This window comes from Varroa jacobsoni, unplaced genomic scaffold, assembly GCF_002532875.2.
Source record: "Varroa jacobsoni isolate VJ856 unplaced genomic scaffold, vjacob_1.0 contig02162, whole genome shotgun sequence".
Taxonomy (NCBI): Eukaryota; Metazoa; Arthropoda; class Arachnida; order Mesostigmata; family Varroidae; genus Varroa; species Varroa jacobsoni.
The window spans coordinates 32,796-60,732 of NW_019214770.1; the positions used below are offsets into that span (position 1 = coordinate 32,796).

Below are 27,937 nucleotides of genomic sequence, written 5' to 3' on the forward strand. Positions count from 1 at the left end.
ACATGTGCAAAATATATATAGTCGACACTATACACATCTATTACACAGCGTAAATATATTCATATCAGACACCTTTCGCGTGGCCTATTCTCTAACAATAATACATACGTGATAACAGTTAATCCTACGGTAACTCTATATAAATATATACATTATATTGTATGTGAGCACTGTCTCCGTAAAGGCGCTGGCGAAGCAAGAGGGAACTTAATAGAAGGTCACAACATAAGCTACATTCAACCTAACAACAACTATTCGATACTGCTGTCGAGGAGCGACCGTCTTTGAATTAAAGGCAAGAGTAAATTAACTAATACAAGTTAATTTACTTTTAAGTTAATGAATTAAGTAAGCTAATTAAGACATCATACCAGTACCTCTATCGAACTGAAAGTCCAACCCAAATTTGATTCGCGCGGAAATTCCGCACCAACTTAAAGTTGTAATCGACGAGTTTACTGTGCAAACATGCAACCTAAAAATAAGGTCTATATATATATATATATATATATATATAATGGTCTGAAGAAGGCTATATATATTCTGTGTGGGCCAAGCAGTTAGGCAGGGCCGTTTTGTTAGGCAGCGACATGTGAGGAAATATAATACTGTAGCTTATTTCATAATTAGGAGGTCACCAGAAGTATGTAATTAGCTAAATAGATAGGAAGATATATAGAGACGTGCCTTACCCCTATACAGCTAACTAAAATAGCAGAGGAAGCGCGGGAAAAAAGAGCATGCTTTCACAGTCAACATCTTTACATGTAATAGACTAAATATCTGGCAGATGAAAGGGCCAAATATAGCTAGCTCATTCGACGTATTAGTTAGTGCGTAGTGGCCTCGACCAATTATTTCGTATTAAAATGAAATCAAATTCTGTATAAAGAGATAGAAATACGAGCTCCACATAAGACTAGGGTAACTTTTGATAAATAAGTTAGACATGTGTTAAAAAGTAGATATGGAGAAAAAACTGTTTCACGCTAGCCACGTAGATAAACTTTCTGAAGATCTTCCCGCAGGAATAGTCTCGGTCACAAATTCTTCATCGTGTAACTCAGACTATTCAGTCGGCATCGTAGCGGCGGTCTGTTAGTCCACCCCGTGACGATGCAAAGAAAAAGCTTACTTTGCTACAAAATTGATTGGCACAAGCATTAGTCCGGCTTGGACTCGTCTCGTACGGGAAACGATCGCCAGCTGCCTAAAGCAATGCTTAACGACAGTTGTACTGGACTTAAAACTTGAAGCACTTCTTTATATAAATTATTAAATAATTCTGAAACGAAAGTTATTATCATTTATGCCGTGACAACGCTATAACAATACAAATGACCAATATGATGCAAAACATGCCCTTGTCAAAACTACGAACGGCATGTTCTATTGTAAGTTCATATGCAGTAACATTTTTATCTATCTATGATTCACTCGCTCACTCACTCCTTCGATTCATCTCTACTGCAGGCCAAGAATCGGAAACTCTTCGTATTACCTTCTACGAGTTCGAGCTAGAAGAACCCTTCCAGAAAGGGTGCCTAAATGATTTTGTCGACATCTCCACAATCAGTGTAGCAAACGTCAAGCAGCTGGTCGGGCGCTTCTGCGGCACGTACGTGCCCGTACCGCTGCTCACGATGAAGCCACGAATGGAGATTATCTTCAAGGCTAACCATGCCCGGTCCGCCAAAGGTAGGTACGCCTTTACTTACGGGGGCAGAATAGGACAGGCGATGCCATTAGTAGCGTATAAATCTTAATGCCTTTGTTGAGGTAGCAGAGGTGGGGCGAACGTCGATGGGGTAATTGTTGCGACAAGTGGTACGTCTCCTGAGAAATACAGCTGGATTAGGAACGCTCTTGAAGGCAACCAAAGAGAGATACGAGAGAAGAGAACGTGCTTTAGAAACCACAGTTGTTATTATGTATATGTATTTTTCTGAAGCGTGTTTTATGGTCCAACTGTGTCCACTAAAAGATAAAGACAAGAGTCAGTAAAAACATTTGATGGACGGTTTATCAATCATCATTTCACCTTTCCATTCAATCTGCATATAATTCTCGTAAGAGACGCTTGCAGATATCTCAATTAGTCGAAGAGACCCATCAAGGCTAAAAATAATATTGTAAACTATAAATAAAAGGCGCCGCAATCAGTCCTCGTCTTTTTTCCGTCATGGCAAATGACCGTTCTGTTTATCGATGGGGCTGAGCCGCCTCACCGATATTCCCTTGTGGTTATCGTTTGTTTCAGTGATAGGATTTTGCCGTATAAAGCAGGCTCCGCTTCTGCATGCCGGAAAAATTTACGTAAGCGACACAATTTCTTAATCATTTTCTGAAAAAAAGACATTTCTGAAAAAGCCGTCGGCTGGAAGATTCAACTCGAGACCTGGTAGGCCTGAGTTCGCAGCAAAACAAGAATCGAAGTTACAACAGGATTGTGTTAGACACTGAGAAGTAAAAAAGTAGGACAATTTTTTTTGGCTTGCCTTCGATTGGGCAAGTTGGTCGATCGAACTAGGATTGTAATGCCGCGACCAATCGTTCTGTGGTGCCACTGTTATTGTTAGTGTGGCACAATTATTATATTATGAAGCGGAATTGACGGAAACAGATTCGATCCGGTTCGACCATTTTCCGTTAGCAAAAACAGTCGAACGACAAAAGCTTGGTGAAGGACGAAGGGTATTAAGGAGACATTTTGTTTTTGCGAGAAATTATCGAAAGGAATAAAAACATCCTCACACTGAACGAACTGGGAGACAAAGCATGACAAAGGTAGTAGTCAATGCGGTCATTCGATCAGAGCCGTTAAGGAATTGACGTACCTTCCTGGTAACAGGTTATATTTCAAATAGATACCGCTCAATCGTTTGTGTCTCGGCCTAACACGACATAAGGTAGAACCTACCTAGTACTCTAACAGTGGCTATCTTTCACTACACTCAAGTAGTAGATCTTACGTATTAACGAGGTGAGACATAATAAAAAAACTTACATTCTAAAATCTACAGTGGCTAAACATGGTTATGGGTAGTAGTTGTGTCGGCCGTTGAAGCTAATCAATAGGCTTAAATTACCCCCCTTAAAAAACACCTACTTGAACACTGCTCGACAGATTCCTGTTTTTTGATGCGATTAGTCAGGATGGGCCATAGGCAGCGGGGTCTTGCTGGAATCGTTTAGGGAACCGCGCCGTCTAGGTAAAAAGTGCAACGGCCAAGTGATGGCAATTGCAGCCTTCGAAGCATGTAATAGCCCGTCAGTTATCGCAACCCTTTCAGACGCCGTCCTGGACACTGCAGTAGACTATATACAAATCGTAGCATTTTACGCTTTTCGAGCGATCTGCAAGACATTTTGGGGTCAGGTTTTAAGCGAATTATAACTAATTATCATTATTCAAATTAGGAACGCTGACATTATTACTGTGCATGTTCGTGTTCGAGGTAATCCCATGTTTGAGCCTCGTGTCTTTGGCTAGGACTCGCGACGCAAGGGGCACAAAGATACGCAATATTGTTGCTGCGCCTAGAAGGTTCATATTTTGAGGTAGAATTTGAAGGCCTTTAGCATAAGCCTAATCTAAGGGTCTAATCCAAGGTGACTATCCGTCCTGATCGCGGTGAACACGAAGGCTGGTCAAATTGTGCAGTTAACTAATACCCCTATAAGCTCCCGTCGGCTTTCATCATTTGATGTGGCTAATAATTAACGACCGTAAAGGGTATCTGTACAGAATCTTTGTTAGGTTTAATCTAATGAGTCCGCTGTACAAGTCAAGCAGAATATCCACGACTTTCATGCAGAGACAATTTTTTGCGACAAATGCGACGAGCCATATTCAAAAAATGACGATCTCGTTTATAATAGAAAACGCCAGTACAATTCAAGAGGCAAGACGGATGCTGCGGAAGCATACGCGGAACATTAAGCCCGCGGAATTTGAAACTTCATTCTGACAAGAGCCTCGGTGAACAATAGTTTCGCGCATGCAATTTCCATATTACCGAGGGAGGAATTCAAAAGGGTTTACAAAAAGGGGGTGGGACTAGGGTATAGAAAAGGATTTTGACATTTCAGTGGGACTATGCATCGTTATCGTGTTTACAAAATGGGGTTCACATGTAAACTTTGGTCTTACTTAGCTTGGCTCATGCTAGCTAGGCCTTAAGTGTAAGGCACAATGGCACTACCGGATGTAAAGTTCGAAAGATTTAGTTCTGAGATTTCAAATGAAAATTCGCTTATTGTACGTTTTCCTTCACGGCGCAATGAATCAACTGTATGATGTTGTTGTACGTGTCTCAGCATTCATTTCTCATGCTCTTCCCAATTATTGACCTTCGGTGCACGCAGTGGGTCTTCAACTAGCGATCTCCGAACTGTTTCGGTAGGAAGCTCAGCCGCCAAAGTGTTTGTATGTGTATAAATTCTTTTCAAACTTTATACATGACAACAAAAAAAATACCAGGAAGCGAGTCTAGAGTGTTGAAACATTTTTAGCCATTTAAACATAATTTTTCAACAAATCGAAACTGCACCAATATCTGTATTAGTCCTTTGGCTATTTTATTCAGTATGGAATTAGTCACCTACGCGATACGGAGCACAATGGTCGATTTCCGGGCAACGCCAGTTGCTTTGTGTAGCTCAGTTTTAATGTCCCAGACGGCGGAAGGACACTCATTACATGAAGAGTCAATATTTGCTGTACACGTTAACTGTCGTCGTGCAATGATTGATGGCCCTGCCTTTGCCTGAGGCAAACTCATTTGCATAGCCGAGGAGGGTATGCGCGACCTAAAATTGAGGCGACAATTCTTAAGCCTAGAACCGGTTGTGTAAATAAATGATGCATAAGTACAACGAAATCGTATTAAACCTGCCGTTTACACTAAGAACCAAATACCTTATTCAAGGTCAAATAATGGAAAAATAAACACACGTATGCCCATTGGATCATAAAATCGAATTTCCTTCTCTCCCTGAACGCAATTATGTTGCAAAAAACTTGTTTAATCATACATTAACACCGCCGGGTGAAGGTCGACATTATATTTCTTCGGTTTCGCACACCTTGCATGAAACTAATCTTCCGCCTTCTTTCCTGTTCTCTCACATTTTCGGTTAATTTCAGGATTCTTCGGGCATTACGAGTTCACTGACGAGAGTTCCGTACCGCCTCCGCCGTCATCCAACCTAACAGGTTGTGGGGGTACCTTAAGCGGTGTCGGAGGTATACTCACCTCACCTTATTATCCACATTCTTTCCCTAAAGATGTTGACTGCGCGTGGCTCATACGCGTCGATTATGATAAACATATCTACCTGCGAGTGCTCGAGCTGCAACTAAAAGGTGCGTCATACTTAAGGATATAGCCCTAACCAGTACTCTGTCTGATTTAAGTTGTCAAGCGGTAGACTTATTAACGATAAAGCGAAACTGCGTCAATTAGGACTTCTTCCGGCGGAGGCTCTTCCGAGTTTCTTGAGCGAGAAAAGGTGCACATAGCTATGAATTTCTGTTTTGGTTACAAGCACATCCAAGCTCACTATATCGCATTTAACTTGAAGATAATGTTTAAAATCGAGTTCTCTCAGTTGCTACGAGTATGCTTGTCCAGTAGATGTCAGTAATCTACTTCCGATTGTGTTTCGCGCATGTATATATATATATATATATATGCGCGAAGAAAAGGCCGATCATTTTTTTCTACTTTCTCGGCTTAATTTCTGCGATGGCGGCTTTGTGAAAGTAACAGGGCTGGCTTGTCCATCTTATCGGCTTTAGAGAGCACAAAATGATGGGTTTTCAACCAAAAAAAATAGCGTTCCTGCGAAGCACACTCATTCGTAGCAGTAATAGGAGACTAGGTAAGGCCACCAACTAGATTATAAGCAGCTTTGTTTTTATTTTTGAAAAAAGGACCCAGTAGAAGAGTCTCAAGTGTGCATCACGGCCGATCAGGGCTCGTCTGATGCTCACAAAGCTGGATACTGGAGATTTTTATTACCTTTTGGAAATAGGCGAACGACTTGTCATCGCGGGTTCCTTTTTACTACTGCGAAACGTTGCCCCACGTGGCATCAACACTTACGATGTTAAGGATAAGGAGCACTGCCATCTCCAGGAGTGCTCCTAAGTACATATAATACTTCATAGGCTTTGGAGATGAACAATGTGTTCACTCACACTAAACTGTTCTTTTAGTTAACCTGCTGAGCATCATCTAGATAATGAGGATCTAAGAACCTGTAACGAAAATAATAGGTATCTCTCAGGGGGGATCAACATTCGATAAAGAAGAAAGGACCCACAAAAACGCCTTTTTTTGTTCTAGGCACTTGTCATTCATTCATTCATCGACAACTGCAAACAAATTTAGCTTAGAATGAAGACGTCTTAGTTATTGTTGCTGTTAGTTCTCTCTTTTTTTTTTTCGTTAACTTCAGCCTGTAGCGACGACAAAGGTGACCGAAAACCGTTCGACTGGTTATTGTCACAGTTACTGCTATCGAAGTATGTTGCGCGGGTGCGTCTTCTTGCATGTTAATATAAACATCTAGCGTCCACCTCGAACTATGTCGTCAGCGTCCCCTTAACTGATAGGGGTGGGTAGTAAAACCACTGACTTGACACGTACCATATATGACATTATAAATATATGTACGGAACCTGTGTGCTAGTGTGAAATACATAAGAGACGCCTATAGAAATTAGAGAGGCAGACAGATTTCAAGGCTATAGGCAAGTTTTCTACGATCATCACTTCGTGAGGTGTGTGTGACCTTCGAAAAGCGGTCTGAAATTATCTTTGAAGTCGGAGCCCTTCCTGTGAAATTTAGCCTTGGTGCTGGGCGCCGTTGTTTCTTGTCTGTCATAGACCGATTAAGAGAAGTGTCTAAACGGTGCCGGTTAAGAGTTTGAAGAACATATTTCTGGCACAGGAAACAAATGGCTGAAAGCCATTTGATTTGTATGAAGGGTACCCTCGAGATTATTTCTACGATATTAGTTTAAATGTCTAATGCGTACAAAAGATCGTCAGGGAATCGTTAGCTACTTCACTGTAGGGTATTTTTCCTTTTGTATTGCTTCTTCACTATTGCATTGTGGGACAGTGGTAGGTATTTATGATGGTCGGACACTTCTTCTTTGGTCATCTTATCTATTGTCTAAAAAATCCCCTTTTTTTTATCCTTGCTGTTATGACGTCTCGGACCCGCCTTATCTAATTTACGTGTCCTAACACAACCAGGTCCTAATAGAAACCCCTGGCTTTTTACTCCGACATATATCAAGGCGAAGGAACAGTAGGCCTACGCACGGGCACAAGCAATAGCTTGCTAGAATCTATTATTGATGTCATATATAAATGTGGTAACCAGCTTAGCCGTTCACCGTCACTATATCGATCAGGTATTACAGATGGCCAATGCACGTCATTAAGAAATACCAGCCTTCCACGATCGATCAGTTGCGGCCGTATCTCATGTCTCCAGTTCTAGTGATATGTATAAAAGACAGCCACGGCCAGATTGTTGTCAGAGCCACTGTAAGACTTCCGTTGTTGATGTTGGCTATTTTGGCATACCGCAAACCGATATGAAGACAACCGTTGTTACACCCGTAATCTTGTTCTCCAGTGGAGGACGTCATTGCGCAAGATAATTTCGTCCTCGAACTTAAACTTCAATGACGGTCAAGCCAGTCTGCCGGAGGCTTCGCAAGGACAATGTTGAAGATGCTGATCACGCATAGCGATAACTACGTCAACGCTTTTAAACTATAAAGCGGAAAAAAGCGGTTAATCCAAGCCCCGCAGATGACATATACTAGACGATTAAATGGAAAAACAATATCTAAGGATTGGCTGGAGCACAGATCGTAATCGTGGGAGAAGTCAAATCGGATCGTTCATCTAAATGAAATTCATGCATGAACCCAAGTGCTACCACTACTGCTGACGACAGTTATTACATTTGTGCGTACCTCAATAAAAAAACAGCATAAATGATTCGCTTTTTGTCAGCTCTGCGAATACAGTTCTCGTCAGGGTGCAACACTGACACGTTTACTTAATAACTTTATCACTTCTTGGCCTTCTTTGAGGTCAAAATGCTTGCTAACTTTAAGGAAACATAGTTACTGTTTCATGCTAGGATGTGTCCAGTCGGCCGAAGTACAACTGAGGAGGCATTAGCATGTAGAAAATTCAAAATATTCATTTTGTATCTCTGCAGGTAACTGCCTTCAACGCAACTTGCAACAGGAGACACTCGTAAAAAGGAATGAGCCCGTGGCCTTTTAATGTGCACCTTGTGTTCTGTGATGCGGCACGTTTTGTACTCTGTGTAATGTGTATTTATGTACCAGTTTTACGCACTTACTTGTTCTGTTTTAACAATTATGTTAATTCAGTATTGAACTAGTATTAAGCCGAAACGCTGAACCAGCGGCTTTAGCTCTAGGGTATGGCTGACGTGAATTAGAAGAAGAGACATGATAGAGGCGTCTGGGTGTTTATAGCAACGCGCTTCCTATGCGATTGTGTGGTGCTTAGGGGTCTGAGAGGTACTTAGTGTAAGCACAAATCTAAAATGACTATAAAGAAGAAGTGAAAGGCTAGACAGGCATGGGGGAAGGTCTGTGCGTAAAATTTTGAACGTTGTTGATTGCTATATGCTCTATATTTGATCTTTGTGCTCGTTAAACTAATCAAAACATCTTCATCGATGCATAAATATGTGCAATAACAGGTCTGTACTGCGCGTAAATACATACGCTCTTTAGGAGAAAGGTGGCCATATACAGAGCACCATAAACGCAAGTTAAAGCAAATGGGGTAACGCAAAAAAACCAGTTTTCGTTGACCCTGACGGCACTCGACATGCGCCTTAGCCTTAGACCATGAATTGTGTTCGAATAGGCATCAACAAATGTCCCGCCAAAGAAGCTACAATTGAAGAATTACAATTTCATATGTCATATATAGAAATCCAAATGCAAAACTGGACAAGACGAGTCTACCCACAAGCTTAAATCTTCACTATGATACTTCCATAGGGATATCGTGGTCCGTAAAGGATTACCGCGCTGCTACAGACACATCGACTGCCTCTTTTTTACACAGTGTTCTTTACATTCTTCATTTATTCGCACCTATCGTGTGGTATGTGTTATTGGCGGGGCTTGACCAACGGTCTTCCTGCGGCCGGCTTTCTCACCCAGAGGGTTAACTGTTTAACCTACCCCGTGGGCATTATAGTCCTTACCTGGTGACGTTATATCCTGCACCGCCTCATTTTCCCTTCTAGAAATGTTATAAGCGATGTCAAAATTTGTTCTGCTACGAGTCACATCAGTGATTCTTACCTGACAAACAGCTCCAGCAAAGATGGCTAGACACGTTTGGGTACAGGAGAATTAGCAGCAACCGAATTTTTCAGCCTTTGTTACTAAGTCGATTTTGGCCTGGTGCGTTCGGCCGTGTTGTTCCGCAGGGAGTATCGCGAACTGTGGTGAGGCAGAACTTGCTATCTATGACGGCTATTCGAATATTGATGTCAATCCGGTACCGTTGAAGCGATACTGCGGTGACTTGAAGTACTACAAGAATACCGAGGAAAAAACTCAGCTGTCACGTCGGAACCGTGTCGTGGTCCGGTTACGGACAACGGTAGCGTCGCCACAGCGGCACGAGGGTGATATCATTGGCTTCAAATTAGTCTGGACAGCTGTTACGTTTGCCGACCAGTGCGAACAATTTACCTGTGGAAAGGTTAGTGGATCATTTAGTCCTCTACAGAGATTATTCAGGGAAAATTACCTATTATTATTATTATTACACGGTCGCGGTACGAACGTTTTTTCGTAAACATGCATGCTGCAGTAACTTACGTGTCTTTTACAGAAGAATGCTGACTTTTGCGACTTTAACAAAAACCTGATGCGCTTCCACCAGAGTGTACAAATGCAATGTCTATTTTGGTCGCAATTTGCCTTACCGCATTGTCGTGATTATCTTAAGCGTTTCTCAGAAAACAGACTAAAAAAGGGCTTGTCTTGTCTACGCGACAAAAAAATCTGCAGCTTAAAATGATTTAGTAATTACTCTCTAGGCAAGTCCTCGACCCAATCCGTTTGCATTCCACTTTCTGCCGATTTCAAATTTACCTACGTCCCACCGCGTTTACGCCCGGTTAGATTGGGAAAAAATGGCTCTATCGTTTCGCTGTTGTTTTTGCCTTCGTTGTTGATATCGTTGCTAGCGTACCAGATCTTCGATGCTGCCTTTTTATTTTAGTGTCTTCACAACGATGAAGACATGGAACGGTTGACGTGTAGAAACTTTCCTAAATGAGTCTGCGTGCTCGGTTAGCGGCTTTTAAATGCGGGATTTCCTTTTAAGTGCAACTTTTTAGTTGGAAGAAAGAAGATGCTGAGAAAGAGAGAGTTGCTCCGTTCTTACATGCACGAATAAGTGAAAAACGTACGTTGGCGGAGAAAAAAGTGAAGTTGCGGCGAATTGTTGGCGGGCAAACTAGCTCAAGACGTTTTCTTAAAATCTTCTTCAGACCCCCGGGGGACGAACACAAGTGCAAGCTCCTACAGGCGCAGCTTGGAGAAGTCGGGTGGGAGGCGACTAAAGCCATAAGGAAAATGCGGATGCGTCTGAGAAGTTCTAATGCTGTCAGCAGCTAGCCCGTCGCCGAGAACCGCTTCTGCTGAATGGCGCAGTGCATCACACACAAACTGCGGCCCAACGAAAATATAGTGAACGAAAATCCCATGAAAAGAAGAACTGAAATTGATTTATGGGCCGCTATCCCGTCAGCGGCTGATTCCTGCGCATGATTGCGGATGCTTTCAGGTGGCAAGTTTCGTAGCGATTTAGAGTAGGAACGCAAAATGCTTTCTAGAAATTAGAGTTGAAGTTTTAAGCGCGGCCAGAAGAATTGTACGCGATTGGGATGACCCAGAATCGGTCTTGTCGAAAGCTTTCTTCTTTTTTTCAAGCTACGTAACGCCCCTTAACCGTAACAGCAAGCATGCTATGGGGGAAAGGTGTTAACCCGTCTAGCAGAACATTTTTGTCAAAAAGCTAAGCGAAAGGGGTAAAGCTAAATGGCTTCTATCTGAAACCATCTGAGGCGATTGGCGAAGTGTTTGCACCCCCATTTATTTGCGCCGACCGCTGTTAGGACGGCTGCGTTCTCGGTAGCGTCTTCTCGTTTCAATGCTGTAATCAGCAGAACAGGTATCAAGTCACGCCGGACGGTTCAAGAAACATTAACAACTGAAAGCAACTGAGGGGTTCGAATGGAGGAAGATCGGAAAGAAGATGGTGGAAAGGTAAGGAAAAAGCTCTACCCCATGACCACTTTCTCACGTTGTCGTTATCGGGGTGTCGGAATCAAGAAAAAATAGTTGGAAGGTGCCGAAAAGAATCAAAAACCGGCGGGAATGGCGGCAATCCCGTTTTTGTATTAAGTGTCTTTTCTTTGAGTCCTAGCAAGCTGCTCTAATAGGAGAAAAGTGAACTGGCCAGATGGCTGCCGTGAGCTTGGAGCTCCATTGACGCCACAGACGGGATTACGGGGTACGGGCCAGTGGTATTCCATGATTTCGTTCAGGCAAAGTATGAGTGTTTGTGAATGTAAAGCGTCAAGTACATGGTGCTGTGCTAACGTGTAGCTAGCCTATTTAAGTGGAAAAACGTATGTGCGTGATTATTTACAAAGCTAGTGTAATTTGGCATGCCAATGAAGTTAATAAGAACGTAACACGGTCAGCTCTTTCGTTCAGTCACTACGTGCGGGTGATCATTTTTGTCCGTGGTCTCCTAAAGACACTGGTGGAAACTGCGGAATAACTGAAAAGATGTAAAAATTGAGATAGCTCTGCGTTAAATACCGACGAGTAGATGGTTCTGATGCTTTACGTTGTGGGAAGAACGTGACATTCTTTAAAGACAAAGTTGACTTTACTATTAAAAAGCATGAGCCTATACAAGCAATGGTTATGGCCCAGCAGATGGTTTGTCTGCAAGTGCATAGTAGATACATAAATTCAAGTCGAGTTGTTGAGATTGATGCTGATAAATGAAAGGTACTATTAATCCAGGAAGTGTACGAAAGACACTGAATTCTTTTCACTTTGTTTCAGTAGGTTTGTTTTTGACATCAGTCCTTCTCTATCGTCATTTCACGCCCAAAATACACATATACATATATTATTAGATCGTGCTCACTAGCTCGTAAGTCGAATGACTACGCCGATCTGGATTTTATGACACGTGCAACGGTTATTCTTTGCCCACCTTCCAGCATTCATGCTTGGGGCATCTAAAAGCCGCTCTTGCCAGTAGTAGACAGCGGACCGCTGCTCTGAACGGCATACCAGAATCAATTCGGTTCTACTGCATTGCGCTCTTACCTGTTCGCTAACACAGTATTACCTATATCCACCTCCGTAATAATCGTTACTGGTATTATATTTGTCCGCTTCGTATAGAGTCAGTACTGCGTGAACACCGAGAGCGGGACGTGTAACATGTCGCTGACCAAGAATTATTGCATCGATCGTACGCTTCAGTGTGATGGCGTGCCTAACTGCAGCGGTGAGGACTCATCAGACGAGGATAAATGTCGTCTTCCGTTGTTAGCCGGATGTGGAGCTGCTAGTGGTGTATTAGCACTCATTGTCCTCGTTTCGCTCACTTGCGTGAAGTAAGTATTGGTATATATGTAGGAACGGTTCTTCTATTATATATGAACTCCTGACTTTTTGCTTGCTCATTTAGCAACTACGCTTTACCCACTGTAGTGACATGTTTCCTATGGCTGTGGTTGGAGACGGACTGGAACTCTGTCTCCAGAATAAATTTGGAATGCTGATCCCCCAGTTTTTTTTTTTTCTTTTTTGCTGTGTCTATTGGAGTGCAGCAAGGCTGCTCGCTGCAATGTCCGAAAGCAGTTAGCATCTTCTCAATTTCCGGTAAACGCTTAAAGTACAGCCTGCCGATAAGTTTGGAAAGTTTTCGCTGTGAGTAACCCTTCGCCCCCTTGCTGCCCCAAAAGATTATTTGCGAGTCCTGTCTACCAATCTTAGCGCTTAGGCCGGGCCACAAATTAATACAGGGCCTCCATTGCCACCACTGAGTGAACCAGCACCCGAGAACTTAACAGGAAATCCACAAGCTGATAAAAGTAATTACAGTGAAAACGGCCGTCTACTGGCATCCTACTTATTGTGTCAATTAGGTTGCCGCCTTGCTTACGGCCGTCGCCATTCAGCGATACGCCTGCTTGCAGAAGCGGCAGCGACGGCGGCGGATGTATAATACAAGTTTACGCGGCTGACCTCGCATGCGCAACGAACGAGCGCGTAGAGGACCTGTTTTGTTAAGAAAGAAACATTCACAATAGTAAAACGAAAACAGATCCGACTAGCAAATACTAACTATATGGATTAGCTGTTACGTCCGGGACGAATACGTTATCCGAAGGTGATTCTCGAAAACATCCATTACAAAATAGCTACGTTTAATCAATGATCCAAAGCCCGAATTTGTGTGAATGTTGCCGTGTCTCGTACGCCGAGACCTCCCGCTGAACTATGTCTAACAGACCAAATCTAGAGAACAACGGCTTGTCTAGACTACGAAAAACCACTTCTTTTCTATGTTGCGGCCTATGACGACCGTTCTAGCTATTATCGGCGATGAGCTCATTTTCTCGCGACTATAATCTTTGGTGAATATACTTACGGGTCTTATTAAGCTATTTTATCGGTTTCAAGTCACAAATGTTAAAAAACAAGTTGATTTCCGGCCACTTGAAAAGTTAGCATAGCTGATTAAACTGGGGAACAGTGCAGGAATTTTCCTATTTTTGATAGGTTCAGTTCTATAGGGCCTATAAGGAAACGAGATGAAGCTAGAAGCTGTGTGATACTGTATCTCGTCTCAGACTGACTATGGACTCTTTTGTAAATACTTACATTTGATTTTAGAAGTAATCATTCAATTTATGTGTCGTCACGTTTTTCAATCAATTTTCATCAAGCTGAATATCCTTCATCAACTATACGTAGATGTTATGATATTGAAATGCGTATATGTAAGACTACAGTATGCCTGCATGAACCGTATGCACGTGTATATGATGAAAGGCAGCGGTCCCTGCTGCACGACGGCTTAAATTTATGCCGATAGTGCAATGGAACCTGTTTTCACTATGTGATTGATCGTGGCTGACCGTACCACAAAATGGAATTTATAGCTATTTGTGGCCCTCAAATAACGAGTTTTTTTTTACATCTCTGAGTATTGCTGCGTTTTGACTAACTCTTTTCGGGAAAACCGTCTGCTATACCTGTTTGGTGCCGACGGTGCAATACGCTTTTCTTATTTATCGGCAAAGCATAGTTTTCTCTCTTTACTTCAATGTGTTGTCCTATAATCTTCCATCACTATTTACCTAGACTCCCACACGCATAGCCACCCGTGCGAAGAGCGGTTACCTACCTACCTATGCAAATAGTCACTTCTTATGAAAGCGTTCCTTGGGCTGCTTTCATGACTCGTCTTTCTGTTTCTGTGTTCAGCGGTTTTTTCTCATGTTCCCAATTATTCCGTTTTTATTCAATAAATAGCCAGCCGTATTTCCTGTTTCGGCCTCCTATCTGCTCTATTTACTCGTCATTCCCTTCCTAGCGGAAGGAAAAGGAAGCTTAGTGCTTGAGTACCCGTATCATTCTGTAAGGTAGCCAACGTCGTCGTCCAGGAAGAGCCAACAATGTAGTAGAGCGAACACTAGCATGCCTGTAGAGGAATTGGTTCGGTTTGATGGCCGTCCTCACCCTTTTCCATATCCTGATAGGAGTGATGAGTATATGGCATAGTCCATTACGACGTTCAGCACCACGTAGGGTTCCGCAGAACTGAGCCACAAACATCTGCTGCTGGCTCTGCTTTTGCTCGCTAGAGCTCGCCCGCAAGTATAAGCATAAAAAGAACGAACATCTCTAATAGCCGGAAACAGGTACTCAAATCGAAAGAACCGGGTGAGAACTCCATGGAGCACCTTAACGGCGCGTCTGTATGTGTATTAGGTCCGCATGTTCTCCTAGTTTGTCGCAACGTTGGATAAACTGATGATACTAAGAGCTGGAATAGCGAGAAAAAATTGAGGCGGGCAAGGTGGTTTTTAAATACATAACATAACATAACATAACACCCCTTAAAGAAGCCACCAAAGTGCACAGGAAAGAAGACGGAAGGAATCGACATAGAGAGGCTAGAAACAAAAGGAAAAATAGCGGCTGGCCCCAGGTTCAATGCAGTGTCGTCCACGAATGGTTGACGATATGTACAGTAGATAGTATCGATGGGAAGCTTTGCGTTAACTTTCAATGAATTCAGAAAAAAACTATGAATATTATTGAACGAACTTTCCCGGCTCTTGCAGGAGGTTTGATTACGTACGTATCTATCTCTGCTATGTATATTGCTCTGAGGAGCGCCAAATAGATCTATTGTGAACTGAAACTTTTCTATCAGCCGGTATTCGTAGATCAACTGGCCGACTCGAGACCACCACTCGCTCTAATATATTCGATTTAAAAACATACTTTCTCAGTATTAGAACTTTCATCCCCACTAGCAAATTCGATTCTAGTACAAACCCTGTTGGTAAAAGGCAAGAGACCCTTCAGCTTTCGTCCATCGTACGGTAGCAGGTGCGCTGAAACTGGTATGGATTTTCTCGACCACCTCGAATCCTCTTAACTAAGTCATAATCGAAAGAGCCCTTCAAGGGATTGCAGAATGCAAAACCCCATTGAGACGCTAACAAGCGTCTTTTTCGGTGCACGGCAAAACTATCCGGTCGAGATTCGACATGATTATCTAGCAAGGTTTCGATGCACCGTAAGGCTGCTGCGGCACATTCAAAGTCAATGGTGAGCAACTAGTGGAACAGATACGCGCGTCGTTCGCTTGGTAACTGTTTCGCGAGTTGTTACGTCACCGTTGATACCATCAGAATTATTCCGGCGGAGAGGCCAAGAGAACGTGCAGAGCAGCTTAGATGGTCATGTATAATCATGTACACCTAGCTATCTGGATAGTGTACCATCACATACTGTCATAAGCAGACAACCATATGACTAGAAATTTTGTGTGTAGTAGGACAGATAATTGTCTCCAGCCTGGCATATTGGAACTGGTAAGTAACCGTCGTTTTCTGATGCTATGCAAAAGCACTCCACTGTTTCACTATAAAAAAAATAGGCTGGTACATCAAAACCCAGTTACCCATGGGTTGGATTAGGCGGTAGCGTCAAGGAGTTGGAACCAGAGGGTCCTTAGTTCTAATCTTGTTGATTAGATAAAAACTGACGTGGTCGTGCACTTTTGCAAATTTGTTAATATAGTAAATTATTATCACACTTTAAAGGAACGCGCCAAAACGTACGTATTTTTTACGACAAAAGTTTTTTTCGATGCATGGCAACGCGAACAGCATTTGATGTGATTAATTAGGGAAAGTTAGGGGTCGGTCGTTAACTGTCACTCATTTGAGTCCCGAAAATCTGTCTGATAAATTAAATTTGAACTGGAGTACAACGTTCCCCAAAGAATAGACCAAGACAGGCGTTAACACGAATACAGTAGCAAAATTTACTTGCGTAATTTGGCCCAACTACTCCTAAACATTTTACTAGGATTTCCTTTGACGTTTACACTTATAATAACAGGTAGACTACCTTCATTTATACGTGCAACTAAGCAGATTAAATTTTTCTACAGCAAAAACTGCTGACCTGTATCTTCGTGTCTTTTTTCGTGTTCTTGCCTTTTGATTCTTTTAGAAAAAACCGGCCATCGAAGATGGAGCATGATCTGGACCTGAGTATGGCCAGTATGGAGCGGTCGTTGTCGGTCGCCTCACGCCGTTATTCCATGGCTATGGGACTTGGCATGGGCGGAATAGGTCCCATGGGTGGATTCGGCCATGGTTTCGGCAGTATGGGACCCATGACCCATGGGGTTCCCGGTCACGCTATGGTGGGCGGGACCGGATCCTGTGTGCTTCACAACAACCTTAACAACATACAGAACATCTCGACCTATGACGATGCACTACCGACGAAGGTTGCACACTTTACGCCCGATCCACCTGGTGTTGGACGCAGACACCTTACCGATGTCTAGTAAATAAATAGTTACATTACTGTTCTCACCCCTTTGAATTACGTGTCGTGTACATTAACTTTCAACACGAGTACGATACAAAAAAAACGACGGAAAACTGCTGTAATAGGCATACAAGGCCAAAAACAATGCTAACAACATCACGGCAAAAGAAAACGACAATAGAATGTAACTCACTGGTCGTGCACCATGCCGGCTTTACAAAGGTTGCGTGTAGTACTATCAAGGAGTTTTCTACACGATGATCGAAAACATTCCGAAAGGGACGCTGTTAAAATGGTCGTTAACTGAGAGCGGTATCTATTTAATTATATAATTTCTTCGAACTAGCTACAATGAGTGAACTCTTCGTTGTTAACTGATACAAGTTAGGCTTTTCTTATTCGATTACCTTTCAGACGATCTAAGAAACCAGCCAGGCATCATCGTGTATCACTAGTGTTGCTATCATGAAACGTTAAGATTAAGTAAGGGGGATATTTGGTTGGAACTGAGGCAGTAAATGGGCGTTAGACGACAATTCACAGGCCGGCACAGACAAACTTCCAGACAGCGACGCGCTGACACAAACGAGCCGACGAAAGTTTTGTGTCTTGGAACGGGCGCTGCATTGAAACACACGCACTATCACAGAGACTCACGAAGTAATGCATACGTGATGTTAATTTTGTGTAAGCCGATGCATGAATAAAGCAAGGATGCGATAGAGTATTTAGAAAAGACACAAAAACTCAGAGACGATCGAGGCTTTGAAGCAATTTCTTCATTATTTCTTCAACTCGGCTTTAGGGTTTGAAGGCGTTTGCAGGGTGCCTTCTAGCGACAGTAGCGATCATGCTTATCACTCAAGGCCAAACGCAATTAAGTTAAGCACTCACACGGGATCATTCATGATCGCGATCACAAACGATTACCCCTGGGTTAGCGTTTAGCCAGTAAATTTTCACGAGCAGGAACAACACCATGAATTAACATTTGAAGGACCTACTTGCAAAAGGTAGACTTTGTGTATCGATAGATTGTGGGTATTACAACGTCTACCAAATAGACGTGTAATCGGCAGTAACACGATTAGACGCAAATGCAGCCTGAGCCGTATGCGAGTACCCTAGAAAGGAATCCAGGTCTCTATATATATTGAGTTTGATTGAACTGTTCCACAAGAGAAACGAAGAAGATCGAAATAGAACTGCAAAAAATCACCGGGTCACGGACTAACAGAACAGGACGTGTATAACCGGATAGCAAAAAAAAAAGACGCAGACGGGTGAGCTTGCAGTAGAGACTCAAGTTTTCTGCAACCTTGTCCATAGTACGATCATTTGAGGGAGCGGAGAGACCTGATAGAAGTCCTCCGCCCACTGGCGTCCGGGAGCTGTCGTTTAGCTACTGCGATCACTGGTGCTGCTCTTTCATCATGGTAGTAGTAGTAGATTGTGTCGCACCTCAAAAACAGGAGTCAGAAGGCAGCGGAGGAGACCTAGGAAAGGAGTTGGAGAGTATTAGGGGCGCGGAAATTGTGAGGGGCTCGCAAGATCCTTCATTTCTTGTCCTCCACGTTCTCTCTATCATGTGTCCCTCATAGCTGTCTGTTACCCCGATCTGACGTAAGCGAGTGTAAAATGACGGAAAAAGAGGCTATCTGGGTTTGCGACGTCGCCTGAGGCCTCTAGGCTACGAGGACAACGGGTCCGTAGTGAAAATGGCTTCTGTTCAGGCAGAGCAAATAAGAGCGGGAGTCTAACTAGAGAACGACCGTAGTCCTCCTATAGGACAACCGGGGTAGGAGGATGAGCCTCGCAAAAGAGCGCCGAGAAACCAGACCACCCTAGGCATCATCACCACCGCAATCACAAGAGTTGTGTACCGTTGATGGCTGGAAGCCGTGGTCGTCGTGGTACTCGAAGCTGGAGCCTGTCGGACTACGGCTAGTGCGCTGTTCGACAAAAGCCGTGATATTGTTCCGTTGCATTGTACCGCTTCTATACATCGAAGGTAACAATAAAACGGAGAGGAGGAAGTGAGCAGAGGAACTTCTCGAGAGTAGACGACAGAAAAGGACGAACGTCATCAGACCGTCTAGTTGGCTTGGAGCTACAACAACTGGGATCACTGCCTTGCTAACCAGTCAACGTGGGGTTTCCATGCAAAAAAACGTAATGTAGCCCTAAAGATCAGATAAAGTCGGATTGATGTTTAAAGAAGAGTTAGAAGTAAAAAATAGGCTAGAAAAAAATAGAATATTTAAATGATCAAGGTATAAAAACGAGTAATCGGGTCGGAATTTTGCCAAAGGGAATACGTTGCAGGTCTGAACTGGAATCTCTCGGCATCAATAAGCCTGCGAACTTGTGGCATGAAAAAATTGTACTGCAGCGGTATACATTTACATACATTTAAAAGCAAATAATGGCGACGTACACGATATTAGATAATAATAAAATGTGAGTACGCAGGGGAAAGGTTGTGTTGGCTCAAGTATGAACATAATAAAAATATACCCACACATATTACAAATGCCAACGGCACACGAAAACATACATGCTTATTTTAAAGGTTTGTTTTTAGTCAACAGGCGGATCAGTGCCTTGAATGCCCCCGCAGACCTCTTCTAGACCCACGATAGCGCCATCCAAATACTAACATGACATATGACACAAATAGATCTGAAATATATTCTATTCATTTTCTAGCTCAATTAACTAAGTTTAGAACGAAACGTGGTATGAGTCAACGAGTGGATATCTTACCCGAAAAGTTCGTCAATGACTATACATTAGTAATAGCAAAATGCACTTTCTACGAGACCCGGAGGCTTCTCATAAAGTGAGCTACTTGTTCTAACAGGGCTTATTAAGTTAAAAGGTGATCCTTTGAAGTGTGAAGCAGCGAGTTATATTATGACAGTTGTTTAAATGTCGAATTGTGATGATTTATTGGAACATTTTTTGAGTCTTGTTGTCAGCGTAAGTTCATATAGGATCTTCAGCTACCAGTTATCTTACCGGAGTTTTTTTTGTTCTCCTTTTAAACTTGATGAGTCTATATGAAATCATAAGAGAATAGTATTTCTATGCTAGTGGTACTGAGTCTTATCGCTTTCATTCTGTCAATATAGTTCAGACTTTCATCTAATTTAGCCGCGCAACTAATCAATAAAAGCTTCATTGCGTACCCGTTATCTCTGGGTACCAGGGTCTAACAGGCGGAATGAATATGGACGCTGATTTATTAAAATCAGCGCACGGTCTTCACGAGCGAAATGGAGTATTGCATCATTTCTAAATTGCGTTAGGTTCTCGCCTAGCAGTTAGCGCAGAAAGCACTTCTTTTTAAGATTTACATATAAAAACGGTGACTGTCGTGTATAATCACTAAGGACACGCTGCGCTTTATATAAAAAGCATGCACATAAGTGCACGTAGAAAAGGATAGAGAGATCGTGGTGTACGGACACACGCGTAGGTACTCACACGTACACAGAAACAGGGATTTTACACGGACAACACACAGTAGACATATGGATTCAGCATGTTCTGTATGTATTCGGTATGTCGACAAGTGAAACCATCTGATCGTAACTGATTTTAACTCGAGTATCTGTAGCAGCAGTACTATATATACAAATACAATTAATAATAATTATTACAGAATCATGATAATGATATCGATGCTACATGAACATTGTAGTAAAACCAGATCGCCGGAAACGTTTACTACATTTGCTTCCCGCCAAAAAATCAAACCGGTAAAGGGAGCCTATTGTCTGACGGACAGTGAAAAAAAATCAACGTAGATGTTCCGTGTCAGTCGATGTCTTCCCCTGCGACGGCCACCAATCACGATGCTGATGCTAGAAGACACCGACAATTGTGGCAGTAAACAGACAAAAAAAAAGAACGAACAGTTTCTGCGTGACGTTTGTACCAGTTGCACAGACAATAGAGAATACAAAGATACTGCTACTGCTCATGTGGATGGGCTCCTGTATGATATTCACGTGATGAGAGTACTATACGACGGTATTGCGTAAACACGATGAAAAAAAAGGAGAAGATTGATACAAATTCACAAAAAAAAAAGAATAAAAAATACGTGAAAAGTGGCAGTCGAACACGAACGATTAAAAAATAACAAATATGTAACAAACATTGTCTACAATGAACGGATCGACTGGGATGGATGCAAAAAAAAAAACAAAGGACAGAACGATCTCATTGAAACGGGATAAAGACCTCACAAACAACTGATTTTGCTATTACTATAGATACATTTATTCCAACAAATTAGAACGATCAACGAAGATTATTGATTATTACTACTTCTATGATTAGTAATGCTACATAGTAATTGATAGAGTACGCACAAAAAAAAAAAACAGAAAACAGTGGTTTATCTCAGTTTGATGTCCTTGTTAGTAGGATTGTGATTGAGCGACACTTGAGAACTGACGGATGAGGATCGTCCAGTGACGACAAACTAATGAATTAATTGACTGTAATAAACCGATGGATTAGTAAATAGATGTAGGGAAAAAAATTAGGTAGGCAGAGGTGGAATTGAAACGTCGACAAAAACAAAAATGATAATAATAAATACGTTTGTTACTAAAATAGTCGATGCTTTATTATTAAGTAAATATATAAAGAAAAACAGGACGTGTGCTCTATGGAAGATGTTCATGAGCTACACACGTGGCGTTCAAACCAACGAACCGTCTATAATTGAGATATAATGAAACAGTATAAGAACAAGATACGCGCAGATCTCTTTTAAAATTATTTTATCGGTATTGTTCAGTAAAAATGTTCAAAGAACAAATAAAAGATAGGCTTGTATTTACATAAAGTATGTTCATTTAACATACTGCACTATCCTGTCGGATGAATCTTAGCGCCCTCTAAGCCAAAAAAGTGCATTTCAGCTGTACGCAAAAGTGCGTTGTAGTTTTTTGTACCAATGTTTAGGAACTTATCGCCCCAACAAACACGGTAATCAACAAGGTTGTCCAGCACCACTTTACTCTATAATAGGGCACGATTGCTGACAAAGGCCCACTGATATCAGGACGACAGCTTAGTTGTTTTTCAAAGGTCAGCCGTTGTTGACACACTTCCAAGTCTTAGCGTGTTGTGAATCTACACTAGAACGATATGTTAAGAGCAGTGTTTGGCCCCACCCACGCTTGCCATAGCAAATAGAAACGTTGTTGACTTTGATCATCGAATACCGTTTGCTTGGAGCTACATTATGTATTTTAGGTTGCCAATTCCACGAAAAGAGATAGATGGTCAAGCAGTGAAACATTTCCCGGGAACTTTATTACCTTTTTGAGCCTTGGCATAAGGTGAAAAGTCACAAGGGGAAACAACAAGCCTGAAGCAGAACGTAAACACACAAAAATAGTTACTATGGCATAGTACCATTATTATCATGCTGCTCCATAGACCTTTTGAAGAAAAATCCAGACAAGTTCGATAGTTTTCGTCTAGAGTAATACCTAGCAACTTAAATACCGGACATACGAAAACTCGATACAGCCATGTATTGTCACAGATCAACCATTTAACTTTCAAATATATTTAGAATAAATCACTACACTGTGTGCTAATCAGACGAAAACTTTAAGCGGGATACATGAAATGGCAATAATAAACATAATATTTTTTCATATAAATTGCATAGCATCAAGTCAGCGGGACTTGGAGCATCGACTCCAGATTCAGTTCAGCCAGGGTTTTGTCGTTCAAAGCAACCTATTTATAGATAGTAGAGGTATCATCTAAATCAATGCAAATATTATATAACGTGTTATTATATATTATATATATAATGTTATATAAAGGTGTCTTGACACACAGACAACAACTTCTCAAAAGCCAGAAGCTATGAAAGTATCTTTCGTGAGCGAAATTTTTTCTATCTGTTTTTGGTTGTGTGTAAAATTTACAACTTTTTAGTGCCTACTAACCGGGATTAGAATATAGCAAAAAAAAAGAACCACCTCAAATTTGACGTGTGAGATTCGCGTTATTCGAGCCCTATCTTTCGGTTTCTATTTGTCTTATTCAGTTAGAAATAAGTGTTTCGAGCTTTACGTCAGGTACTGCCTTATCTAAACAGAGTACAGATGGATCTAAGCACGAAACGAAAGTCTCATATTCACCCCATGATGTTCCCCTCAGTTTAGTAGCTAATTCCTTTGCCACTATATCACTACGAGGACATGGCAATTCTACGATACTTGCAGAAGCAACCGTACGCCGCGGGGCAACTCCAGTTTCCAAGAAATCTATTCTATTTATATGTGCGTGTCTATTAGCACGGTAGATATTGGATGTTATAGTACGTAAGGCGCGGCTCTATCGCAGTGACTTCAACGCATATATTGGCCGAATTAGCATACACCGTTTATGGACATTGTGTGGGAGGTATACTAATCTGCACCTGATCGGGGCCTACATTAAAAGAAAGAATATATACAAAATAACTACGGGTGTGAAGCCATGTAGCCTCCACGCAAGCACCTACGGCCGAAAATCAGACAACTTGCCCAATGACCAACGATTTGGAACAAAAATAAACAATAACTTTTCCTTTACTTAGTGACTTTTTTTGAGTAACGTCATTTTCGAAGCATTTTTCAAAGTTATAGTATTAAGATCTTGTAAATAAGTTATACCAAAACAAAAGACTGTTGTAACTATTATATTATTATACACATCATCATACCTGGAAAATTTTTTTAGAATGTTTTTTAAAGGAAATAAGCAGATTTGCCCATGCGCTACATCTCATCTTGTGTATAGTTGTCGGCCGCTGTTGCTTGCGTAGTCAGTCAAGGATGCCTCTCAGTCATTCAGTAACCCCGATGATTTGACTGGTCCGTAATAATGTTTTCGGTAAGCGTTGGATATATATATACATAGCCGTTATAGCCATTAAGTGAGATAGCAGCTGGCACCTGATCATATAGTGCATTCATGGGTATAGCTGCTTTATATTTAGTAATAAAAAAACTGCAAGTATGTGTATTGTGCTTTTACTGGCACCTCTTCAAAATTTAACTTACCTTTGTGTCAAAATTAACACCGTCAGAGTCCTCGCACAGTTATATAGACTGCATTTGTGCCGTTTTAGCAGCAGGAACAATTTCCTGTACTAAACTCCAGGAAGTCTCTTGAAAATGGCGGATTTGGCAGCGTCACTTATACGGCAAATGACAAAAAAATAACCTTTAGAACCATTGCAGCTCCGTAAACTTTTAGAAAATTTCATCTATTCGCAGTCACTATCAACATTCGAATTTACCGAAACACATACTAATCGGTCCGATCGCATCGTTCTGCTTGACTTTACCAAGATTCGCGTCGATGTCTGTCTAAGGCATGCTACTGAAGCCGTGATGCCGAGGGTAAAGAAAGAGATTAAACGGCGTTTGCGAGTCTTTTAACTGAGGCTCAAAATTCTTAACGAAACGAAATGATTCTAATAATGGTCTACCCATCCACAAATTCCAGACGGCCCCTGTATGCCTGGGCCTACCTACGTTTTCCTACCAAATACTACTAATCTAAGTCGATTTATGCCTGACTCAGGTTCTACTTGTGACTTACAGGTCATTATTATTTCCGTATAACCAAAGCGGTATTTTCCTACTGCAGCTGTTGTCTTTTTGAAAGAATCATACGAGCAAAAATGCCTCTTCAGACGTATCCGTTCCTATAGAAAGGACACCTCAAGCGTATGCGATTAATAGATAGGAAACCACAGTTTTTTGCAGATAAGAAAGCATCGCGCTATCCTACACGCGCAACAGTAAACTGTATAACCGGAACTGACCGACCTTTCCTTAACTGTAGCCTTCACCTGAAGGTTGCCAACTCTACGACGATCTCATGGACGTGAGCTGGAGCTTCGGCCATGCTCTGCTCCTCATCGGTGAATTTTCTGATGTAGGAGTGAGCTCTTAACGTGCCACGAAAGTACGTGAGTAGAGAAAAAAAAGGCAGTAAAGATATATCCAGAACCTTTCGAGGCAGGGGCGCATAGAAACAGGTTGAAGCCGCGTTGGACTTCCGTACAGAGGGAGCTTGACTCAACTCACAGTTTACCTAGTCGCATTGCCACTATACTATGACAGAGCGGTTTCGTCATCATCGTACCATCGCCAGTCAATTTGTTACGTTGGTCGTTCCAGAAGAAGGCATCTTTTTCTGTTTTCTATATCGATCCCTCTTCCGAAGTTTCCTCCTAGCTATCCATAAATTCCTGGGCCTCGTGTGTTTGCACATGCTTCATGGGTTCATGATAGAACTCGTTTCGAGTCTGTTTCCTGTACAGCTCTCCGATGTGGAGCCATTAATGCTGAATTCGAAACACGAATGGTCCCTCACTTTACTGCAACACAGACTTGTGTAGACTATAGGATACTACTGTACTAGGGTACTAACAAATTGTGTTCTATAGTCGGTAGCAGTATCTTGGCCAATAGGCCAAACGACGCCGCTTGCTGTTTCGACGAAACAGGCGCCTTTCTGGCCATTCAGATCAATGCTACAAAAACATGGAAACAGCTACGAGCAGGCTTATTGCTGTGAACTAGTATGATCAAGCTTTCGGCGAACAGGAAAGAGCGCCGGAAAACGCGAGCATGACTCCTTTCATTTCTGGTCTAGTTTTTCTTTGTCGTCTATCAAAATGACGGTTCCCGATTCTATACTCGTTCATCTTTGATGTTATTCGTTGAAACGGGATTCAAAACGCCGAGTTAGAAGGACAAGCGTCCCCCGAAATCCCCGATTTTCCCTCGTCGTATCCGTCTATCCGCGGCGTAGCTCTCCGGACAACCTAAAGGAATAGCGGGCGCTGACGAAAAGGCCGTTGGTCGACCAGAGTGGGGTCTGCTGGCCAAAGAGCAACTGGACTCATTGATTCATTGTCTTTGAAAGAGGACCAATTTGAAGGTAGGCCCTTGCCTCAAAACAGGCTCAATGCAACGAGTCCGACTATGATGTGCTGGCCACTGTGAAAAAATTGCTCAGAATGATTCTGCCCGTTTCATGTTCGTTCGTCGAAGCGGCCCCTTTCGCTCTTTGTTCAGGAGCGCTGCCGCCTGTTGCTGGCAGAATCAGCGGAATCTGTTGGGGTTGAAGTGCGCGTTGCGTGTGACGCTGATGACTGCAGTCAATAGTGGTTTGTTCGCTTTCATACCGAAATATAGGCTTTGGTAATCCGGGCGAAAAGTGTTTGGAAACTCTCAGATTGATGAATTGCCTAGAAATTAGATGTGCAGGATCTTCCACGTTTACTGCGTAAATAGTACGTTAATTATTTACGCATGGCGTACGATTGGCATAATTCATGTTCATATGAAAGAAATTAATCCATGCAATAAATTATACAACATATCCTCTAGCTTTGAGGTCTCTCTAGGCACTAGGACGAACAACGTAAGGCACGCGAACTTGGCCATCTAATCTCCACTATATTCTTTTGGCTTTATTTCATGTTTTCCTTATTCTTGCAAGTTTTCTTATTCTATCACTTGCAATCTGCAAGCAACACCTTGATTGGTCTCGTTTTTATGTGGCACAAAATATATTTTTCTTTGCCGTGACTAACATCAGTAAATCGTTCATAATTAAAGCCAACTCCAGAAATTAACGACCAAACTGATATAAATTTATTTTAAATTTCGAACATGGTACTTGTTCTAGTAACTAGCTATATAAAGACTTATCTACATCTGAGAACGGAGGTTTGAGCCGCTACAGTAGATTTATGATACTGAGCGACAGTTGCGGGATCTTCTAAACTGACTACACAATCCAGTAACCCGATCATTTAAATCAAACACAGAAGCAAAAAAGGGATGTGCTTATTCTCAAATATTGAATACTAAACACCTTACATTTTTAAATTTTAGCGCGGCTGCGTTTTGACGTAGGTCCGCTATAAGCGTTGATAGAAGTTCGTTAATGTTGATAACATTGCCTCCGTGATAGCGCGGTGTCAGCGCGTTTATCTATGAAATTTAAAGGCACGAGCTGACTTGGGTTGACAACGAGAGGTACACACATTTCGGATCGTGAGGATAGCTAGCTATCTGAAGTAATTACAGGAGTAAGAAACGTTGATCTCTATTTATCTAGTGGTAATGCTCGTATAGGAGCACCGGTTTATCAAATCATATCTTAGAACTGAATCTCTTTTAAATCAAAGCTTTTCGCATTAACTACCAACTGTAAATGCGTTGAACCGTCACAAGTATGCCTGTCGACTAAATATTAATTGACATTATATCTATCGGCAATATAAATAGTTCGTATACATATGGTCTTCGTACAAAGGAATCTTGCCTAAAACTGAGGATGTCGTGTTTTTAAATGTAAAAAATAAATAATAAAGTTTATTCTGTATTGAAACCACTAGTAGATCTAAACTACGGTTCTAGACCTAAATTTTAAACAATGGTCGCTTATGTGTAAAAATTTCTGCTGTAGCAGTCTGTATTGAAACGGAGTTTGGGTCTTGCGCTCAGAAGCCTTTGTCCTGGCTCACGCTTGCTTTCTTTTAGGCCAACCTCTCTTGCGCTAAGAAGCCTTTGTCCTGGCTCACGCTTGCTTTCTTTTAGGCCAACCTCTATTGCGCTAAGAAGCCTTTGTCCTGGCTCACGCTTGCTTTCTTTTAGGCCAACCTCT

At 41.9% G+C, this 27,937-nt stretch overlaps 1 protein-coding gene across 1 annotated transcript in view; it reads left to right on the plus strand.

The window, feature by feature from the left end:
- LOC111272401 (neuropilin and tolloid-like protein 2) overlaps positions 1–21,849 on the plus strand; it is a 32,916-nt gene extending 11,067 nt beyond the window's left edge. Inside the window, exons 3-7 of the mRNA XM_022853837.2 lie at positions 1,474–1,698; positions 5,150–5,368; positions 9,517–9,794; positions 12,530–12,744; positions 16,892–21,849. Of these exons, the coding sequence (XP_022709572.2) occupies positions 1,474–1,698; positions 5,150–5,368; positions 9,517–9,794; positions 12,530–12,744; positions 16,892–17,234 (1,280 nt within the window). The 3' untranslated portion in view covers positions 17,235–21,849. The remainder of the gene's footprint in view (positions 1–1,473; positions 1,699–5,149; positions 5,369–9,516; positions 9,795–12,529; positions 12,745–16,891) is intronic.
- The last annotated feature ends 6,088 nt before the right edge of the window (positions 21,850–27,937 follow it).